We start from the raw sequence: 18,013 nt of genomic DNA on the forward strand, positions 1-18,013 counted from the left end.
TAACAGATATTAAAATAGGGAATAAAAAGTACTAAAATGCATCCTTAGAAAGGAGCAGGAAGGCTAGGGAGAAAACAGCTTCAGCCAGCTGGGACGGGCAAGCCCCACCAATGCTTTTCCATGGCAGTGAGTCTCTCACCAGCGGTGTGCAATGGACAGCCCTGACTTTGGAGCGTGTGTTTTTGTTATCTTCTTTGCCTGTGACAGATAAAGGATCCATCCGCAGCTTGAAGACGGGTGTTGGCGAGCTGCTTGGGGAAACCAGATTCTGGCACGGAAAAGACTACTGCAACTTTGTCTTTAAAGACTGGGTTCAGCTTGACAAACCTTTTGCTGGTAGGTGCCTTTGTACCCTGGAAGCCGTTACTTCCCCCAAACCCTGTTCTGCATCTTCTCAATCTCAAACTGTATTTTTTCCTGCTTCTGAGCCAGAGGTAATGAGGCAATCTTGGTTTGGCTGCTAGGAAGAAGCAGCAAAACTCCCTTTGAGAGGTTCTAGGGCCAGTTATGCCATTACGGTCCATGGACTTGGACTGCAGGCGATTGCATGATAAGTCTAAATTCATTTGCACAGCCCTCGGTGCTGTGTCCCAGAAGCTTCAGTTTGAGGAGTGGGACGCCGTGCTTTTCCACATTCACGTCCTCTGAGGAGGTCCAAATGTGCTTTCCTGTCCCGTAGACTTCATTGACAGATACACCACCCCGAGGATGCCCTGGCACGACATCTCCTCCGTGGTGCACGGCAAAGCTGCGCGTGACGTCGCCCGCCACTTCATCCAGCGCTGGAACTTCACCAAGGTGGGGTGCGGGCATCGCTGCTGGGGGCACGGACATAAATACAGACCCTGCCTCATCCACATGCCCTCCCCAGGCATGCATTTTATTATTTTTTATGTTATTCTGCTATGTTGCAATCTCTTCAAGGATTTTTTTTTTTTTTCTTTTTTTCCCTGGGCAGATTATGAAGCCCAAATACCGATCCCTGTCCTACCCATTCCTGTTGCCAAAATCTCAGCAGACTGCTAATGAGTTGAAGTACCAGGTGCCCGAGGCTGTTCATGCCACAGTCCAGGTGGGTGTTGATGGTCTCCTGCTCGCCGACTCCGAAGAGAGCCTGTCTTGGGTCTTTCCGGCAGTAAGGGTCGATGCCTGACAGATGCTCTGCAGAACTTGAAAATATAAAATGAAAAACTCTAATTTAGCTCGCAGCATAGATGGTTGGATCCTCAATTACAGTAAAGTAACGCAAGTCTTTCAGAAGAGATGCATTAATTTATACCTCCGTCTTTGAGAGAAGAGGACCAAGCTGTATGCAGTACTCAAGTTGTGGGAGCACCATGACTTTGTATAGCTGTGTAATTTTCCATTTTGTTTTCTGCTGCTCTTCCTCTAATGCCTAACGTTTGTTTTTTATGTTTCGGGAAGGCCTGATGGGTTGAGGTTGCCCACTGAGTATCTATTCCAGATCTTAGAGCCATCTACCAGGCCCCCGACGCCTTGCTCAGACAGGTAGTGGTCAGCTAGAGCCCAGCATTAAGTGGAGTCTCGGGGCTGTTGTTTTTGGCATTGAACTTCATCTGCATTTTATTATGCAGCCACTCAGCCTGCACTCAGGGTGCTCTGCAGTTCTGCGCAGTCAGCCCGCAGTCTCATTTGTGATAATCATCCTCACAGGCATAATTGCCAAGATAGATACTTATATTTAAAACCTGGTTAGCTATATTGGGTCTATATATTGCCTACTACTGTTACCCAGCAGAAACATGGACTTGTTGAAGAACACAAAGTCAAAATAGTTATGCTGAAGCAGCAAAACAATTGTGTGTCTCTGTGGATGAAAGACGTATGAAATAAGAGGAATTAGACCAAAACCAGGAAAAATGCATGCCTTTGCTCTTTGTGAGGAGCAGTCCACCCAGATGACAGCACCGCTTGGGGAAGCTTAGTGTAACGAGATGCATTTTTCTGGGTTTGTGGGTTGCCAGGGCATTGTCCGCTCCTCCCCGCGCGGTGTGAGGGATGGCTGGCACAGGGATCTCGTGTCATGGATCTCGGGCGTTTACATCAACCTCCAAAACAATGCTCACAGCTTGTTGAGAAATAGTCTTACTTCAGGCATCATCGTGCTTCCCTGTGGCTGTAAATGCCTCCCCGGCTGTGTCCGTGACATCAGCTTTTTGGGACATTTTGTTCTCATGGAATTGAGGGGGCTCGTGCCCCCTGAGCGTGCTCTAACCGCACGATAAGCCTCGACTTCTAAATCATGGGGTTAAGCTCTAGTTAAGCTCTGCTGATTACAGAACTGGAACCAGTTGCCAAAGGAGAAACTAAACTGAGCACAGTCTAGCTCCAGCTTTCCTTCAGGCCGTACCGCAGAGCTGCTGGCTCAGGGCATCAGCCCGTGGGAGAGGAGGCTGAAGCTCAAACGGTGACTGCTAAATGCCGTACACGCCAATGCTGAGCAATGGGTGAGCTGTTTGAAAACCAGCCTCGTCACGACATTGTTGGGGCATTGCAAATAACTGATACGGTCCAGGAAATGAGGGGCTGTTCTCGGTGATGCCATAAACAGCAAAAAGAGAGCAGGTTTGTCTTGTAAATTATTAATTTGAAACTACCTTGCTCATTTCTAATTTATGTCAAATTGCAGCTTTTAGAGGCGGTAGCCCAGCCCTGCATATAGCCAGTTAAATAAGGCTATATGATATTAGGCTGGAAATATGTTGCCCTGCAATGTCCCAGCCTTCCCGGTATAAGGGAAGAGCGTTTGCAGCACCAAGCCCAGTGGAAGCGGTGAGGGTGGCTCCTCTGCCCAGGCTGGTGCACCCTGTCTGGGTGCAGGTCGCTTGGCCCTGGGCTGCTTGGAACTGGATTATGATCTCTGAATGATCTCCTCGAGCTCTGAGGCATGGTTTTTCATGTACACACTGTAATTTTGGCTGTCTCCTCCATAATGCTCACGCTGGCCTGGTTTCCATCGATCTCTGGATGACACAAGTGCCCTGAGCATCCCAAGTGCCCTGAGCATCCCTGACGTCCCTGCTGCGGGTCAGTGAGTGGCTCGGGCTCTCCTCCTGATGAAGGTTTTGGATTTGGCTGCTGCAGGAGGTGGGGAGAGGGGAGGACACCTGCACCCTGGATCTGAACTCCCCCTCCTCCTGGTTGCCTCTCTGGAGCTCCTGGGGTGTGCATCGTGGCTTTGCCTTTCCTGCAGTCGCGGGAATATCAACCTCTTGCCTGTCCAATGTATTGGTTTCGGACCAGAGGTCTGCAGGTGCTCACATCTCCTTTCAGGGGTAGAGTCCAGCGCAGAAATAAGCAGATACCTAAAACCTTTCACCAACTTTTTTATCCAGAAAAACTAGAGCACTATTGTTGTTCTTCTTGATATTGACTCCTTTGGCTGGCCACAAGCCAAACCCACGTTATCCCCGTTTTGGTGCTGTGTAGGGACTTTATAGGCAGAAGTTACTGCCCCGAGGTAAAATCCAGCATCCAGTGACTGTCCTCGGCTGTGGGGTGATTGAAGAAAGTCTGGCTGCCGGTTTTCTTGTTTCTGAGCTTGTTTGCAAATCTGTCTTCAATTGTGGGCAGATCAGAGGAAGAGAGAACACAAAGGATCTGTGGGGATTGCAACGTTGCTGCAAGCCCAAGCCGCTGACCTGTCAGCAACAGATTTTGACCTCATGGTACCATCTGGTTTTGCTCTCCTTTCTCAGAGAAGAGGAGCAGGAAAGCGCTTTCGGGGGGGTGCGGATAGCGGGAGCGGCACTGACAGGGGCTTTCCCCTGGGCGGGGAGGATGAACGCAGCGTGCGTGGGAAGCGATGTGGAGGTGCAGCCCGGGAAGGGGGAAGGAGCCTGTCAGCTCCGCGGGTTAGTCAGACATGGTCTCTCATCCTCTTTCATTTGAACTTCTGGGCTTTGCTCACAATACCGATGTGACTGCACGTTGATTTTTGCTAGAGTCAAACAGACCTCTGCCAAAGGCAGTACTAAGCTTTGGGTTTTTTTTTTTTCCATCTCTCTATTTCCATTCCAGAGTTTGCAGTTATCAGCCAAAGCCAGGGCTGCGTAAGATGTGACGTGGTGAGGCGATATCCAGTTCCTGATGTAAATGCAATGAAAATTTAATGCTCTGGCAATGGCTAATGCCCTTACCTCTTTGAAGTCTCTGTGAAAGCTTGCATTGTTCAGGATTTATGCGCTAGCCCACAGCAAACATCAAATTTATTACTGTTGTATCGGTTAAGTTAAAGAGATGATAAGCCCAGCACAGCACTCAGCGCTGCTATTGAGAGGCTTGAGGGAGAGGAGAGGAAGGAGCATGGAGACACCAGCGCTGGTTGGTAAGCACTGTGCTGGGCGGCGTGTGGCCTTTTCTCCCTAGGTAAATAGGTTGGGTTTGAACCAGCTCACTTTAAATACCTTGACGGGAAAGGAGAGATGTCCAGAAGCGTGAGGTGGAGCATCACTGATAAGGGAAGGCCTGTGTAGGAAACTTCAAGGTGCGTATTTGTGTATGAGAGCCGCAGGGGTGTGTGCCGCACCAGTGCGATGCCACCGTTGGCGGCCTTGTCCTGCCGCCGCCTCACCTGTAGCTGTGGCTGCGGAGCTGCGCCGTGATCAGTGCTGGCCGCTGAAGTGATCCAGGTTAAAAATAACTTTATTCTGAGGAGATTCAAGCTGGAACACCTTACATCTGTTCTGCTGCCCCAGCCGGCATCTTCTGGCACCTCTTCCCTCCGCACGTGGATGTGAGGTCGTACCTGATGTAAGCTTTTTGGGTGATGCTGAGCCAGTTTTTTAGGACGAGCCATGACACATTGTTCTGGGGTGAGGGCAGAGGGACGACAGTCCTGTAACAGCGGGCAGCCTGGTGTGTGCAGGGAGCTGGGACGCCAGTTGAAGAGGAAGGCAGGGGAGGGCAGGCGGATGATGTGCTGGGAAGCCATGGTGCTGGAAAGGGATGGTCCTGAGCGATGGTTCTGTTGCGCCAGGTGGCATCCCTGGTTTGAAATAAACTTGTCTCCCAGCAGTAAAGTTGTCTTTCAAAGTGAGGGGCTTTGATGCTATCAAGCTCCCAATTCAGAAAAGGACGTTTATTCCTCCTCCCCAGCAGTTTCAGCTGCTGCTGCTGTAAATGAGGGTGTGGAAGTTACTTTGCTCAGCGCAGGGCTCAGCAGCTTACCTTGAAAAGAGAAGTGGCTCTTTGGAGTGTGGACAAAGTTAACTTTTTTTTAAAAAAAAAAAAATCATTACTTTGTACACTGGGAAGCTACAATCTGCCGCTTTCTGAAGTGCAATTCCAGATGGCATTTGCTGGAGGTCCCCAGCCCACAAGGATGTGCTTTGTGGCCCCAGGTTCTCACTGCAGCAGGACAGAAGGCCGGGAAGGGGCAGCGTGGCTGCCCATCGCCGGCTGTGCCCGTGAAGGTGGGAGGGATGCAACCTCAGCTGTGTGTTATGGAAGAATTAGCCTGCTTTCTACCCAGAAAAGCTATTTTTCTGTCCTTATTAATGCAAATGGTGGAATTTTGTTCAGGAGCTCTGTCTGCCGTGATGCTCAGTGGGATTTCGGCAGTGCCCAGCCTGGGGCGTGTGGGAGCACGCAGCGTTGGCCCATTTGCAAACCAAATGGGCAATTAAAACCACACGGGCATGAGCAGCATTGCCTTGCAGAGGTTTATGCAAGCAAAGGGCAGCTGTTTGGGACCGGTAGAGGAGGAGATGGCCCTTGCGTTGAGGCTGGCTCCATCAGTCAAGCGTCCGTGACCCTGACGTTCAGTTTGGGAGGCTGCAGAGCGCTCCCTCCTGTTGGCCAAGCAAGCAGCCAAATAGGAAAATTGCAGGAGCTGTTTGTCAGCGACCTGTGGGAGAAAGCTCCTTCTGTCCAGGTGAAGGAATTAGCTCAGGAGTTGCATGCTACTTAACAGCAATACCCCTCAGTGTCACCTCCAGAGATGCTCTGAAGGCGAGAGGATTGGTTTGGTTCAGGCATGCAGCACCTGGACCAAAGGGCCAAATCCTTATCTACTGGTATACTGCTGGTAATTAATTAGCCCTCGAAAGTCCTCAGCCATGCCACGGCCAGCAGCTTGCTTTGATGGTGGATGGTGAAGACAGTGTGACAGCAGAGCTTGGGGTCAGGGTATCGGCGATGTTGGGGGGACAGGGAGAGTGACATGGAGCAAAGCAGAAGGTGGACATGGAGAATTAAAAGAAATCCATGGGAGGGATTTCCAGGGAAAAATGTTGTTGAGACCTGAAAGAGATCAGGATTTTGCACATATGGACACACACATTTCACGGATCCTCAGCATTTGGATCTTGTCCAGTGTGTGACTGGCCCTGAGTGCTGGTATAATGGCTACATGAGATATTTTAAGGCTATTGTTTCAATGTTTTTGTCTTGACAATGTTTAAAGACAGAGGCTAATCATGAGTAATTATTTCCACTGAGCACGTACCCTGCCAACACTTAATTAAAAACTAGATTTCCATCTAGGAAAACGTCACTCAGGGCATAGCGTGGCTGCTTCTTGACTCAAAGCTCAGGAGCGGGAGATGCCGCAGCACCTCTGGCTGTCGGGGATGGGAAGCTGCCTGCCGCGGGGATGGCTCAGCCTGGCTGCGAGCACGGGCAAAGGTCGTTTCCCATATCGGTTTGGCTCTCTTGCACAAGAACTGCAGGAGGCAAGGGGAGAACGTGCCCCAGGGATCTCATGGTACCTACTTTAAATGTAGATTTCCAGTAAAAATTAATAAATAAGTGTGGGCAGCTGAACTGCTATGAATTTTAAAAGTCGTATTGTCACAAATCGGATGGCTTGTGCAAGAATTTGGCAGAAGTAGTAAATGACCTCGAGTCCTCAGGACAAAGACGTGGCCTGCGTTATCAGGCCAACTGTATAATTATGTACCGCCTGTTTGTGGGGGAAAAACGCGTTGCCCCAGCTGGAGCCCAGCTTTAGATATTGCTAGAGGGGAGATCACTGACTGGATGTGCAGCCCTAAAGCCTGGAAATTTAGGTTGTTTTAAAAGCAGTTTATCATAAGACCTTAAGCAAGAGTGGGACTTCTGTGCTACTTCTGTCACATCTAAAACTGCTCAGGTGGGAGAGGGCAGTCACACAGCAATGGGACAAGGCACTTATGTTTCGAACCAAAACATTATTAAGCATTAATACGATATTTGAGCATCCTCTCTCCTTATTACAAATGCAGTATAAATGGTGAATATTGCACGTATTGCCTTTAGTGAAATCCGGACGGGTGAGCAGTGCCAGGGAAGAGCGTTGCCTGTTAAATAATTCAGTTGCCATGCTGTGCCGTCCTGGATGGGAGAGAGCTGAAGGTGTTGATCTCTTGCTTTCCAGGTGATCCGTTCTGCTGCTGACTGGTCGGCCGGCATTAAATACCACGAGGAGTCCATCCACAAAGCCTACATCGACGTGATAAAGCACAGCAAGCACTACATATATATAGAAGTGAGTGGCAATGAGGGAAAGCAGGAGGGTCCTGATGCTCTGGGCAAGGCTCACAGTCACCAGGAGGGTAGTTCTTCTTGAGGTTTGGTCTTAATTTTTTATGAATTTAGACACACATGGATATTAATACAACATCCGCTCTGAATTTTTGGGGCTGTTTCTATTGACTTCAGTGGTCTTCAGACCAGGCTGATGGGTATGTACACTGACAGCCTTCTGACCATAAGGCAGAAAAAAGTAGACCTCACCTTTATAAGCCTCTTTGTAAAATTTCCAGCAACTTCCACGGCCTATGCAATAGTCTTCCTGTCCCCTCCATGGCTTTGCAGTGTCCCCTGTGTGTGCCCAGACCTGCACACAGGGCTGCTCTCACGTCCGTACAGCCTGGAGCTGCAGGAATCTCCTGTGTCGGAGCGGCTCTCAGCGCTGGCTGAATGGAGACTCTTATTCTCCTCTTTTTTCTTTTTTTTTTTTTTTTTTTTTCCTAGCCTCTTGTTAGGTTGCTTTTTACGTGAACTTTCTAAGGAGTGTGATTAATAAGAACTTACTCCCTAAGCGAGCACAGACACACACATCATTTAATAATAATTAAAAAAAAGCACCCACTCAAATGGCACACAAACCCCAGCTATCTGTAGCTGCTCTTGGCCTGAAATAAAGCATGCAAATTTTTTTTTTGTTCGTCGCTGGCAGTGCCTGACAGTAGCTTTGCTTGCTTTTCCTGCAGAACCAGTTTTTTATTAGCTGTGCTGATGACAAAGTTGTCTGGAACAAGATCGGTGATGCAATTGCTCAGAGGATTCTTAAAGCTCACAGGTAACCTGCTCTTAACAAGGCAATGAAAGTCTTCCAGGTGCATTTATATGGGGTGGTGCAAAATAGTATCTTAATGGACACAACTGTACAACAGCTTTTCCAACACAGAACCGATGTGGTCGAATATCTGCTTGTATTTGCAGCAGTGAGACTCTTTAGTGGTTTCTTTTCTTTCCAGAAAGTGATTTTCTGGACTTACCCTGATGCAAATGTATCTTTAACTGTGGAACTTGTTTAAAAGCAAGTCCTTTATACTCCAGTTCAGTGACCCCTTTGCTCCATAGCCAACCAGTCTTGAACTGTGCGGTAAGGCAAGTTAATGGGCAAAAAGGTTGAACTGGGATTTGTGGCTTATTTAAATTATCTATAGAGGGGATTGGCTTCAAATAAAGGAAGCAAGCGCATTTTGAGGGTTCGACTGCAGGGTTCAGCTATTGTTTGAACAGCTTTTTCCTGGGAAGTGCTGGAGGGTATTTACAGCCTCCAGCCATTGCCAGGGGACCATCATTTGTTCCTGGATGGATCAAATCCAGCCATGTTTTAGACATTCCTTTTACTTGAGCATGCCTAACCCCGTGTTCACATTAATACCACAGGTAGTGGCTTGTCTTCGCTTTGATCCTGGACAGCCTTGCTTAAGGTTGCTCTCCTGGAGTCTCTCTTTAAGATACATATATGTCATAGTCTAAAACTGTGTCCTCATCTTGCTGGACTGATAAACAGAAAACTTCCCAAACGTCTTCCTTTCATCTCTTGTGCCTTTTCACCATGCATCAAGAACTTTCTTGCAATGATTATTTTTCCCTGTAGTGTAGTTGTCCAGAGCCATGCAGGGCTGCTTTCCCACAGGTGCTCTCTCCAGCATTGCAGAAATTTCTCTCACTTTGGCACTTGAGCTTGGAAATTCCCGCTTGGGTAAAGACAAGCAAGCAGAGACAGACAGTAGCTCCCGCCTTGCAGACAGTGAGGTGTGGGTAATATCTGCAAGGCCACAGAAGCTGCCGTGAGACTGGCTTTGTTCGGAGGCCCTGTGGAAAGAGGAGCACTGTGCAAACCGGGAGAGCATGAGTGTTATCTGGTATGCCATTAGCAACAGGGCAGAGTAACAGGGTGGAGTTGCTTGTAATCTGTGAGCTGCAATGCGTAGCCCAAATAATTGAAATTAGCTCAGGATGAAAAGATGGAGTGGATTTTCTCACCTGGGGTAAACGAGGAGTGGTGCCAGTGCTGCTGGAAATGGTGTTGCTGGTGTTTGCCTTGCAACCTCGAGGCTCGCAGGCAGCCGGACGCGGTGTCTGCGTACGGCATCCTCCTGGAAAGCCGCTCCGGATCGCCTTTCCTGCCTTTGGGAACTGATTGCCATGGGCTCTTTGCATCAGTTGCCTGCTTTTAGCAATGCTGCTGAGGTAGCAGCAAATCCTCCAGGTAATCTGTTAACATTTTCCTGTTATATGAAGTTTATGTAAAGGGTGTCATTCTGCCCAGACATCAAAGTCCAGCACAAAAGGGAGTCGCACAAATTCTTCAGTGACCCATTTTCAGATGTGATGCTTGATTCACTTCTGTATTACTGCAATTTTATGCCAGTATCGTGCGAGCTTAATGTCAGTGATTCTTAACTGAATATAAGATTCAAATTCTGCACGTTCCAGAGTGCTTGGCATTGCCTAAAATTAAAAGTCAATTCAGGCCTAAATGGTTTGTATCAAGTGCTCATGTTCCAAACTGCCCTGGGAAAACAGTGTAGGTGACACGGATGTTTAATTGTAAATTAAGTTCTTTTTAGTTAAGCTTGTACACTTCTCACTCTTCCAGACTAAATATTTTCTACAGATGTAATTAATAACATTCGTTTCTTGGTTTCGTCTTCTTTTTTCATGGGTGGCTCTTGAACTAGTTTAATAAACACTGGGCTTAGACAAACAAGCTGCTGCTTTGGGAATGCTTTTGTTGGTAGATATTTTTCATGATACAAACAGGCCTCCGTTCGAAGTCTCTTGTTGCGTATGGGTAAGACCTCATTAGCTCTTTCCAAGGTCTGCTGTCAGACTAAAGTTAGTTTTACGGTTCCTAGGACAGCTATAAGGAAGCACTAGTTGAAATTAAAGAAACACAGGTCCTCGGTGTCTCCCTCCCAGCTCAGACGAGACCCCAATCCTTCACGATCCTGTGCCCTTAAATCCCCAGGCGCGACTTGCTGGAGGAAGGAATACTTTTAACAAAAACTGCAGGCTGGCTCGTCTTCAGACTGCTCTTGAAATGGTTTTGTCCTGATTAAAGTGTGTTTGCCATCTAGTGGCAGCACCCTTCAATGGAGCATCCTCCTCCTCCTCCTCGGGGGCGCAGGGCAGGGGATTGCCACCACCCAGGGGTGCGGGGGCAGCGCTGGCAGAGCAAGCGTGCCCGGCGTTTCTCAGCAAAGAAAACCCAAAGATGCGCTTTAAGAAAAGCCCCAGGCAGTACTGTGATCGTAGCTTTGGTAATCCTGGGTCGGATCATGGTGAGGGTACGGTTTAGTTTGTGGGTGTCCAGAGTTTCTGTAGGCTGTGATGTATTGATCGAATACTTGCTCTCCTGAATGATCAATGCTTTGCTTGTGCCTGGAGCTTTTTCCACCTTTTGTGATGTTTCTGACTTCTAAAAACGAGGATGTAGTGGGAACATCAGGTTAGATTTTGGTTTTCTGCCTGTGGTAGCTCTGTAATCTTTGCTGTGCTCTGCCAGGCAGTCGTACGCACCAGTCTGCACCAGTATCCGTGTGACTGGGCTGTCAGGGTGCTCAGACTTTTGTAGTGGCAGGCACAATCTGCAAAATAATTAGCCTGCCCTTGAACTTCAGTGAAAATGTGGGGGTTTTTTCCTTTAGCTTCTTTTGTCATCTACTGAAAGTAAATTATTCCTTCTCCCTCTGAAGGACTGAGCGCTCGCTGAAGTACTGAGGGCAGGGGATGAAGACCTGAAACTGGAAATACGCTTCACGCTTTGCTCCCTTAAAATTTGTGTAGTAGCCTTGGATGAAAACCAAGTTGGTCAACACAGAGAAAGGGAAACCAAGGGAACTTACCTTGTATAAAGCTGTAAAACGTGCAGGCTAATATTACCCCAAAATATCGTTTCAGGGAAAACAAGCGTTTCCGAGTATACGTGGTGATCCCGCTGCTGCCTGGGTTTGAAGGAGACATTTCCACCGGCGGTGGGAACGCGCTGCAGGCCATAATGCACTTCAACTACAGGTACCGCAGGCAGCCCCGCTGTGGGCAGGGCTGTCGGAGATCCCCCTGGTCACCTCCGCCTGCCGCGGGTGGTGCCCAAGGCCCCGGCTGCCATCAGCGCGGCGTCGTGCCAGATGTTGTCCACGTGAGCACACAGTGTTTGGAAAAGGAGAAGGGAACTGTTTGTGTAGTTTTCACGTAGTGCTTTAGCTCATTTATTTGCCAGCCTTTGGATTCGCATTAGGAGGCGAGGCGATGCTAGCCCAGCGGGGAAGTGCGGTGGGTAAAGCCCGGTGCTCTCTACAGGGAAGTCCCTGCCTCCGCCGTGGCACGGCGGGACCCCCAATCCCTTATACAAACCCCCCCAATTCCTGACTCTCAGCCATTTTCCTTTTAGCTCGTCAAACCAGGACTTACCCCTGAGGTCTCTACCCTCCCGCTCAACAGTCATGCTCTCCTTGGCTTTTACTGTGGTTCCTCCCGGCAGCATCCCCATCGCCGCTGCGGCCGGGAGGGAGCACGCAGCCCTGCAGATTCCTTAGCTCAGGCGATCCACACCCGCTCTGTTGGGTGGAAATGCTGGGCTTTGTCTCCAAAGCTGCCTTTTCAGCCAATACTTCGCCTGGCTCTGCCCCTCAGCCCCATGAAGGCAGCGGCATCTTCCCTGATGCTGTTCCTCTGCTCCAGGAGGGATGTTTTTGGGGGCACCTGCAACACAGCAGGTCTCGTGAGATGGACTTACACACAGCGGTGCCAGGTAGCCCTGCACTGGGAGTGGGGTGTAGAGGAACGCAAAATGGCCCAAGACAAGGCAGTTTTACTGGAAAACTGCTGTGTTATGGTATGGCCAGGGCACAGGCAGTCTGTGGAGACTGCTGCTAGCTCCAGAGTGAAATCTCCCTTGTCTGCTGGTCTGCAGGGGTCCTACCGCACCTCCATAAGGATGAGTGGAGCAGGAGACGCAAGCAGAAGGAAAGCAGCATGTCTCCCTAACCAGACCCTTCTGCCTGAGCTTTCTTCTGCAAGGGCGACCATAGGTCTTTAGAAATTGCCCATGGGTTGGATTTTTTTTTAATGAGGTGCCGGCTGTGGCTTTTCCAGCCCAGCTGTAATCACACAAACTCCCTGACGTGGTGTTCTGCACGTGTTGACTTTCTTGATGTCACTTCACCTTCAGACCTGCAGCACAGATGGTAGCAGCCCTGTTTGTAACACGTTTATCATCATTGCGGTGTGCTCTAGAAGGCAAAAATGCTCCCCAGCTCCTACGCGGATTGGTACGAGCTGCTATAGAAAATGAGCAGTCCTTGATATATCAACAGTCATTTGGGAAGAATGTGTGCTCTGGAAGTACCATGTTTCTTCTGCTTGCACGGGGTATTTAGGAGGCATCTGTGTTTGCGATTTACCTCGCCTGGTTCTGCTTCAGCATATGCTGCTGCCTCGAGTCGCGGTGGTACTGACAGCTGCCTACCTTCTTTCCAGGACCATGTGCCGAGGAGAAAACTCAATCCTGGGCCAGCTGAAGACAGAGGGTAAGAGCTTTATTCCTCTCCTCTGTGTTGCTTAGTCTTGGTTGGGATGCTGCTGTTTGATGGATCCATCTATAACACATAGATTCTCCAGTTTTTTTATTAACGTGGGCTTGCTGTGGCTGAGGGGTTCAGGCATGGACCGGGGCATCTCACAGCAACGTGTGCTATACGGGCTGGTGGGCGACCTCCTCCTCCTCCTCCTCCTCTGCCGTCATCCCATGGCAAGGTCTGCCGGGTCACGCGAGCCTTGGCCGGTTGTCAGCCTTCGCGCTTGGATGCAGCCCGGATCCGGAGGAGGGGAGGACCCCAGGGATAAGCACGGCGCGGTTGCAGCTGCTCAGGATCGTGTTATTTGGAGACTGTCCTGAGCGGGGTCACGCTTCTGGGAACAACAAGCCCTCTGCCTCCCGCCGCGTCCCCGTGAATCCCACCCTGGGTTTCTTTCTGGCAGTTGTCGAACACGGAGGGGAAAAACCTGCCTAAGCAGGACACTGTTTCTGAGTTGCTTCCTCGCCACGAGGATTCCTGCTTGAATTTGCTCTGCTGGGAATCAGAGCACCATGAAAACCCCCGTATCGTAAATACTAGGAGCGTAAATAATGCCTCATTAGTTCTAGGTCTTTGTGTAAATCTGAACTGCAGACAAGTACGTTAGGACATATTTTCTGTACTGTGCATGGACAAAACACCTGCTTCCAGCCTCCTTTCTGCAGGATCTGCAGAAAAACAGTCACATAGTCCAGTTATTTTAAGATGTTCGTATCGGTTGTGAGCGCTTGCGTGCTGCACGAGGGAGATTTGGGTCATTTTTCACCAAAGTGGAAGTATCTGAGCAGGCAGTGGATCAGAGCAGCACAGAGAGCCCACAGGCAGCTTTTAAAGTCTATTTTTAAAGAAGCTTATTTCTATTATCTGTTCGTGTATTATTTTTTTTTTAAAAAGTCAAAAGTGAACTGTTATTCATATGGGTCTTCATATAAAGAGGGTCTTTTCTTTCTCCTCTCTTCCACCTCCCTCATCCCAGTGGTTTTGTTCTCTCTTAATTTTCAGTTGGAGATAAGTGGATAAACTACATATCATTCTGTGGACTTCGAACATATGCAGAGTTGGAAGGAAGACTAGTCACGGAGCTCATCTATGTTCACAGCAAACTGCTCATTGCTGATGACAACACAGTTATAATCGGTGAGCAGGGGGCTTGCGGGAGGGGTTTGGACCACTCGATTACGGCTGGATTAGTCCCTTTGCTTCTCTGCCCTGTACTCAGTGCAGGCTGCGATGACGTGTGCTTTTCCACGTCGTGATTTCTTTCCTGTGAAATGTTTTGCTGTTTAAAAAAAAAAACAAAAAAGAAAACCCCAACAGAACACTAAAAAACAAACTCATAAATTCATCAGGAGGGTAGGTTGGAGGGGGGAAAGGATTTGGAGGGCTGTCATTTAATTTGTTTTTCTAAAATGGTTTTAAATTTCTGTGTAACAGTGAAGAGAATCCCAGTGCAGGGAATATTGTCCATCTGTCTTGTATCAAACTCTGCTCTAGCAGGAAGACTTGTGAGACTTGTCATCTGTTCCTTAAAGAACAGAATGTGCCGTAAAATTTGGAAGGTTTGGACAACATGTGTCATTTATCAGCTCCATTTCCTAAGAATGGGGAAATATGTTATAACAAGTAATAGATACCTTTTCATCCATTTTTCTTACCATATTTATTATAAGATTACAAAGCAAAGATGAGAGACTTCAGGCTCAGAGTTCTACACCGCAGCAGAAAAGCAGAATTTTAGCCTGTTTCTTTAAAGAAACCCTTTTCGTTCTGTTATATCAGCAACAAAAACTTTGCCAAAGAATAACTTAATACCAGATTTTGCAAGACTCAAAATACTCCCCTCCTTCAAAGCAGCCTGCAGTCTCAGATGACCTGTGGTTAGGTTTGCTCCTCTGTGATCCTCTCGGGGGTTAGATCCCGTCTCCAGCACGCAGAGCAGCCCAGAGGAGGTTTGAATATTACAGCAGGAACAGTGGTGTTGTAACTATGATGGTCTGGGGGCCTGAGATGGCTCTTAGTTTCTATTTTCTGTACCTATAAGCCTGAGGATGGATTTTTATACAGCATGTGCATCCGTGCCAGCTGGTGAGGTGCTGGGGAGCCAGTGTCATCCCTTTTCCACCCAAGAAAGAGACGGTGCCTGGAAATAAAATGCTGATGGGGCCACCGTGCGGGAGAGGGAGGTGAAAGGACAGAGAGGGGCTTAGCTTGTTTTTCCTCTGGAGGTATTAGCTCCCCTTGAGTTAATTCAGTCACTGGGAAGGCTAAATGGCTAACCGGTGCCTGGGGGTCTCTTACGGAGCTGGGGGCCGCGTCTGGAGATTTTTTTGGTGGTTTGGTCATTTCTGTGGGTTAATGACCTGATGACTCCTATCGCTGGCTGCATCTTGCTGTTCCCTTGGAGCCGACAAGCGCTGCGGTGTCCCCCATCCCTTGCCTTCCGAAGGCTGCGTGGGTCAGAGAAACCTGTTTGGGGGACAGAGCCTCGGCTGGTCTCGAGGGGTGCAGTGGGTGTCAGGCCCAGCATGGCACACGCGGGCTGGGGAGCTCCCACCCCGGTGCGGAGTCAGGGCTGGAGCTGCTGGGCGAGCCCAGCACCCGAACCCTTACGTGTGCGGGGTGGTGCATTTTGGAGAGGGACCCCCCTGACAGGCACAGCCAGAGCCATGCAGTAGAAATGCAACTTCTGCTGCCCTCCAGCAGCTCTGCTGGGGACTGAAGTGGTTATTTCCCAGTGTGCAAGCAGGGACCTGTGCACAGGACACCCATGGGTCCCAGCGCTGGGGAAGACGTCCCTGTCCCCCCAGCACCCCTCTGGGTTTTACAGAGTGTGCAGTAGTGCCGTGGCAAGAATAGGGCAAGGAGTAGAGAAGAAACATCTCCCGTGGTCAGAAGGTCCCCCAGAGCCCTGGGGTCTGCTGCTGCCTTGCTGCGTTATCAGGGACGGTGCCTGAGCTCTTGCGTCTGCAGACACAAAAGTGTGGTCCCAGCAGGACAGGAGGGTCTGGGTGTTGGTTACCCACAGAAAGGAGATGACGTTCTTCTTCCTAGATTCCCCCTCCCAAAAAAACCCTACCTCCCAAATGCAAATGAAAAACTTCCCCTCTTTTACACGACCAAAGATAAGAGCAGATTTACCCGTGGAGCCCATCCTGTGTCAGGTAACGTGGTATCCAAACCAAATGCAGTAAAGAGCTTTGAAAGCTGTGGCATCCTTCAGCAAAAGCATTTGGGAAGTTACAGAGGGAGTGAACTTTTGAAAATGTTGGCCCGGGCTTGGCTGTGATTTAACCTTCTTCCAAGCCTGGAGCTGTAGAAGCCTGCAGAAATTAGGGGGTTTTTTGCCTTCCCCCCTCATCCTGGTTCTTGGGATCTGTGTTTCCATAAGGAAGCCCTCTGGCCGGGGTTTTACCTAGGGAATCCATAGCTAGTTTCTCATGGAGACAAGGGATGCGGAGGGCCTGGGGGGCAGTGGGTGGTGATGGAGGGTGTGCAGGAGCATCTCGTGCAGCAGGTGATGTATTGCTGGTGCTTTATTTCCCCCCTCACCAGGCTCTGCCAACATCAATGACCGCAGCATGCTGGGGAAGCGGGACAGCGAGATGGCCATCATCGTGCAGGACACCGAGACCGTCCCCTCCGTGATGGACGGGGAGGATTACAGTGCTGGGAAGTTTGCACAGTCCCTCCGTCTGCGGTGCTTCAGGTGGGATGTGTGGGGCTGGCCGAGCGCGGGCAGCGAGCGGGGATGCAGGCGGGGCTTGCTCAGGCTTGTGCCTGCCCGCAGCCTTTCAAACCAACTTTCAAACCAACGGGGCTGCTGCTGCCTGCTCAGATTTGGCATTGGCTGGCCTGGATTTAACCCATGCTGTTTCACTGGCATCAGCCTTTCTCACGCCACGCCCATCCTCAGCTGGGCAGCATGACTTACAAATGGTTTTGCTCAAGGATTTTTGCTTGGAGAGCTCAAACAAGACAGTGATATTTTGCCTCCAGATCCTGTTTTCACACTCTCTTAATTTTGGGTGGCAGTGTCTCTTTCTAAGGGAAATTTCCTCACTTGGAGCAGCCATCTGGCCCACAACATGCCTGTTTTGTCATTAAGACCTTTTTCCCCCTTTTTTTTCCCCCACCCTGTTTCCCATCTGGACAGTTATTGCACAGAAAAAAAGAGAAACTCGGGCAGCGTTAAGGCTGACAGACCATTGCAGGGGACGGGAGCAGGAGGGCGCTGGGAGCACGCAGGGTTTGGCAAGTCCCAAGGAAACTTTTCCTCCCCTGGCATTTCTCAAGAGGGGGAGCGCCGGGTGCTTCAGCCTCCACGAGCATCGATCCCTTTGTCTTCTCAGGGTTGTCCTTGGCGGCTCCGATCTCAGCCCGGAACACCAGGATCCCGTCTGTGACAAATTCTTCAAGGAGGTGTGGATTTCTACGGCGGCTCGCAATGCCACCATCTTTGATAAGGTGAGGAACGCGGTGCCTTTCCCCTCCCTCCTCCCCACGCGATGGCAGCAGATGCCAACGGGAGAAGCAGCACGGGGAGGGCAAGGGCAGCAGGTCCAGCTCCTGGGGTTGGACCTTCAAAGATGCTTGGAAGAAATGAGTAGTGTCGGATGCAAGAGCTGTGAACAAGAAACGGGAGTTTGTGCATCCTCGAAGTGTGGTGGCAGCCCAAGACGCTGACAGTTGTGATTTCTCCTTTTATTTGTATCGGCTGTAGCTGCGGTAAATCGCCACGGTGTACATATTGCTTCTAGTTGGCCGTAGCCTAACTGGAGTAGAAGCAAACTTTACTCATTATTTCTAAGGAGCTTTTGCAGTGATCAGAAAAAGCCTTGGAGCTTCCCCTCTGCCTGCTCTAGCCTTATACAGAGAGGCACATACCTCTTCCCTCCCCGTTCTCCAGGCTGTTA

At 49.6% G+C, this 18,013-nt stretch overlaps 1 protein-coding gene across 7 annotated transcripts in view; it reads left to right on the top strand.

Annotated features, from left to right (window-relative positions):
- The window catches only part of PLD1 (phospholipase D1), an 81,923-nt gene that overhangs the window by 56,822 nt on the left and 7,088 nt on the right, over positions 1 to 18,013 (top strand). For all 7 annotated transcript variants that reach the window (XM_087739238.1, XM_087739239.1, XM_087739240.1 and 4 more), the window contains 10 exons: positions 208 to 336; positions 680 to 798; positions 959 to 1,072; positions 7,379 to 7,489; positions 8,217 to 8,305; positions 11,425 to 11,538; positions 13,003 to 13,052; positions 14,103 to 14,237; positions 16,653 to 16,806; positions 17,450 to 17,564. In XM_087739238.1, the coding sequence (XP_087595364.1) occupies positions 208 to 336; positions 680 to 798; positions 959 to 1,072; positions 7,379 to 7,489; positions 8,217 to 8,305; positions 11,425 to 11,538; positions 13,003 to 13,052; positions 14,103 to 14,237; positions 16,653 to 16,806; positions 17,450 to 17,564 (1,130 nt within the window). The remainder of the gene's footprint in view (positions 1 to 207; positions 337 to 679; positions 799 to 958; positions 1,073 to 7,378; positions 7,490 to 8,216; positions 8,306 to 11,424; positions 11,539 to 13,002; positions 13,053 to 14,102; positions 14,238 to 16,652; positions 16,807 to 17,449; positions 17,565 to 18,013) is intronic.

The sequence above is a fragment of the Nipponia nippon genome, unplaced genomic scaffold (genome assembly GCF_047370975.1).
Source record: "Nipponia nippon isolate SJK-2023a ecotype South Korea unplaced genomic scaffold, ASM4737097v1 scaffold_7, whole genome shotgun sequence".
Taxonomy (NCBI): domain Eukaryota; kingdom Metazoa; phylum Chordata; class Aves; order Pelecaniformes; family Threskiornithidae; genus Nipponia; species Nipponia nippon.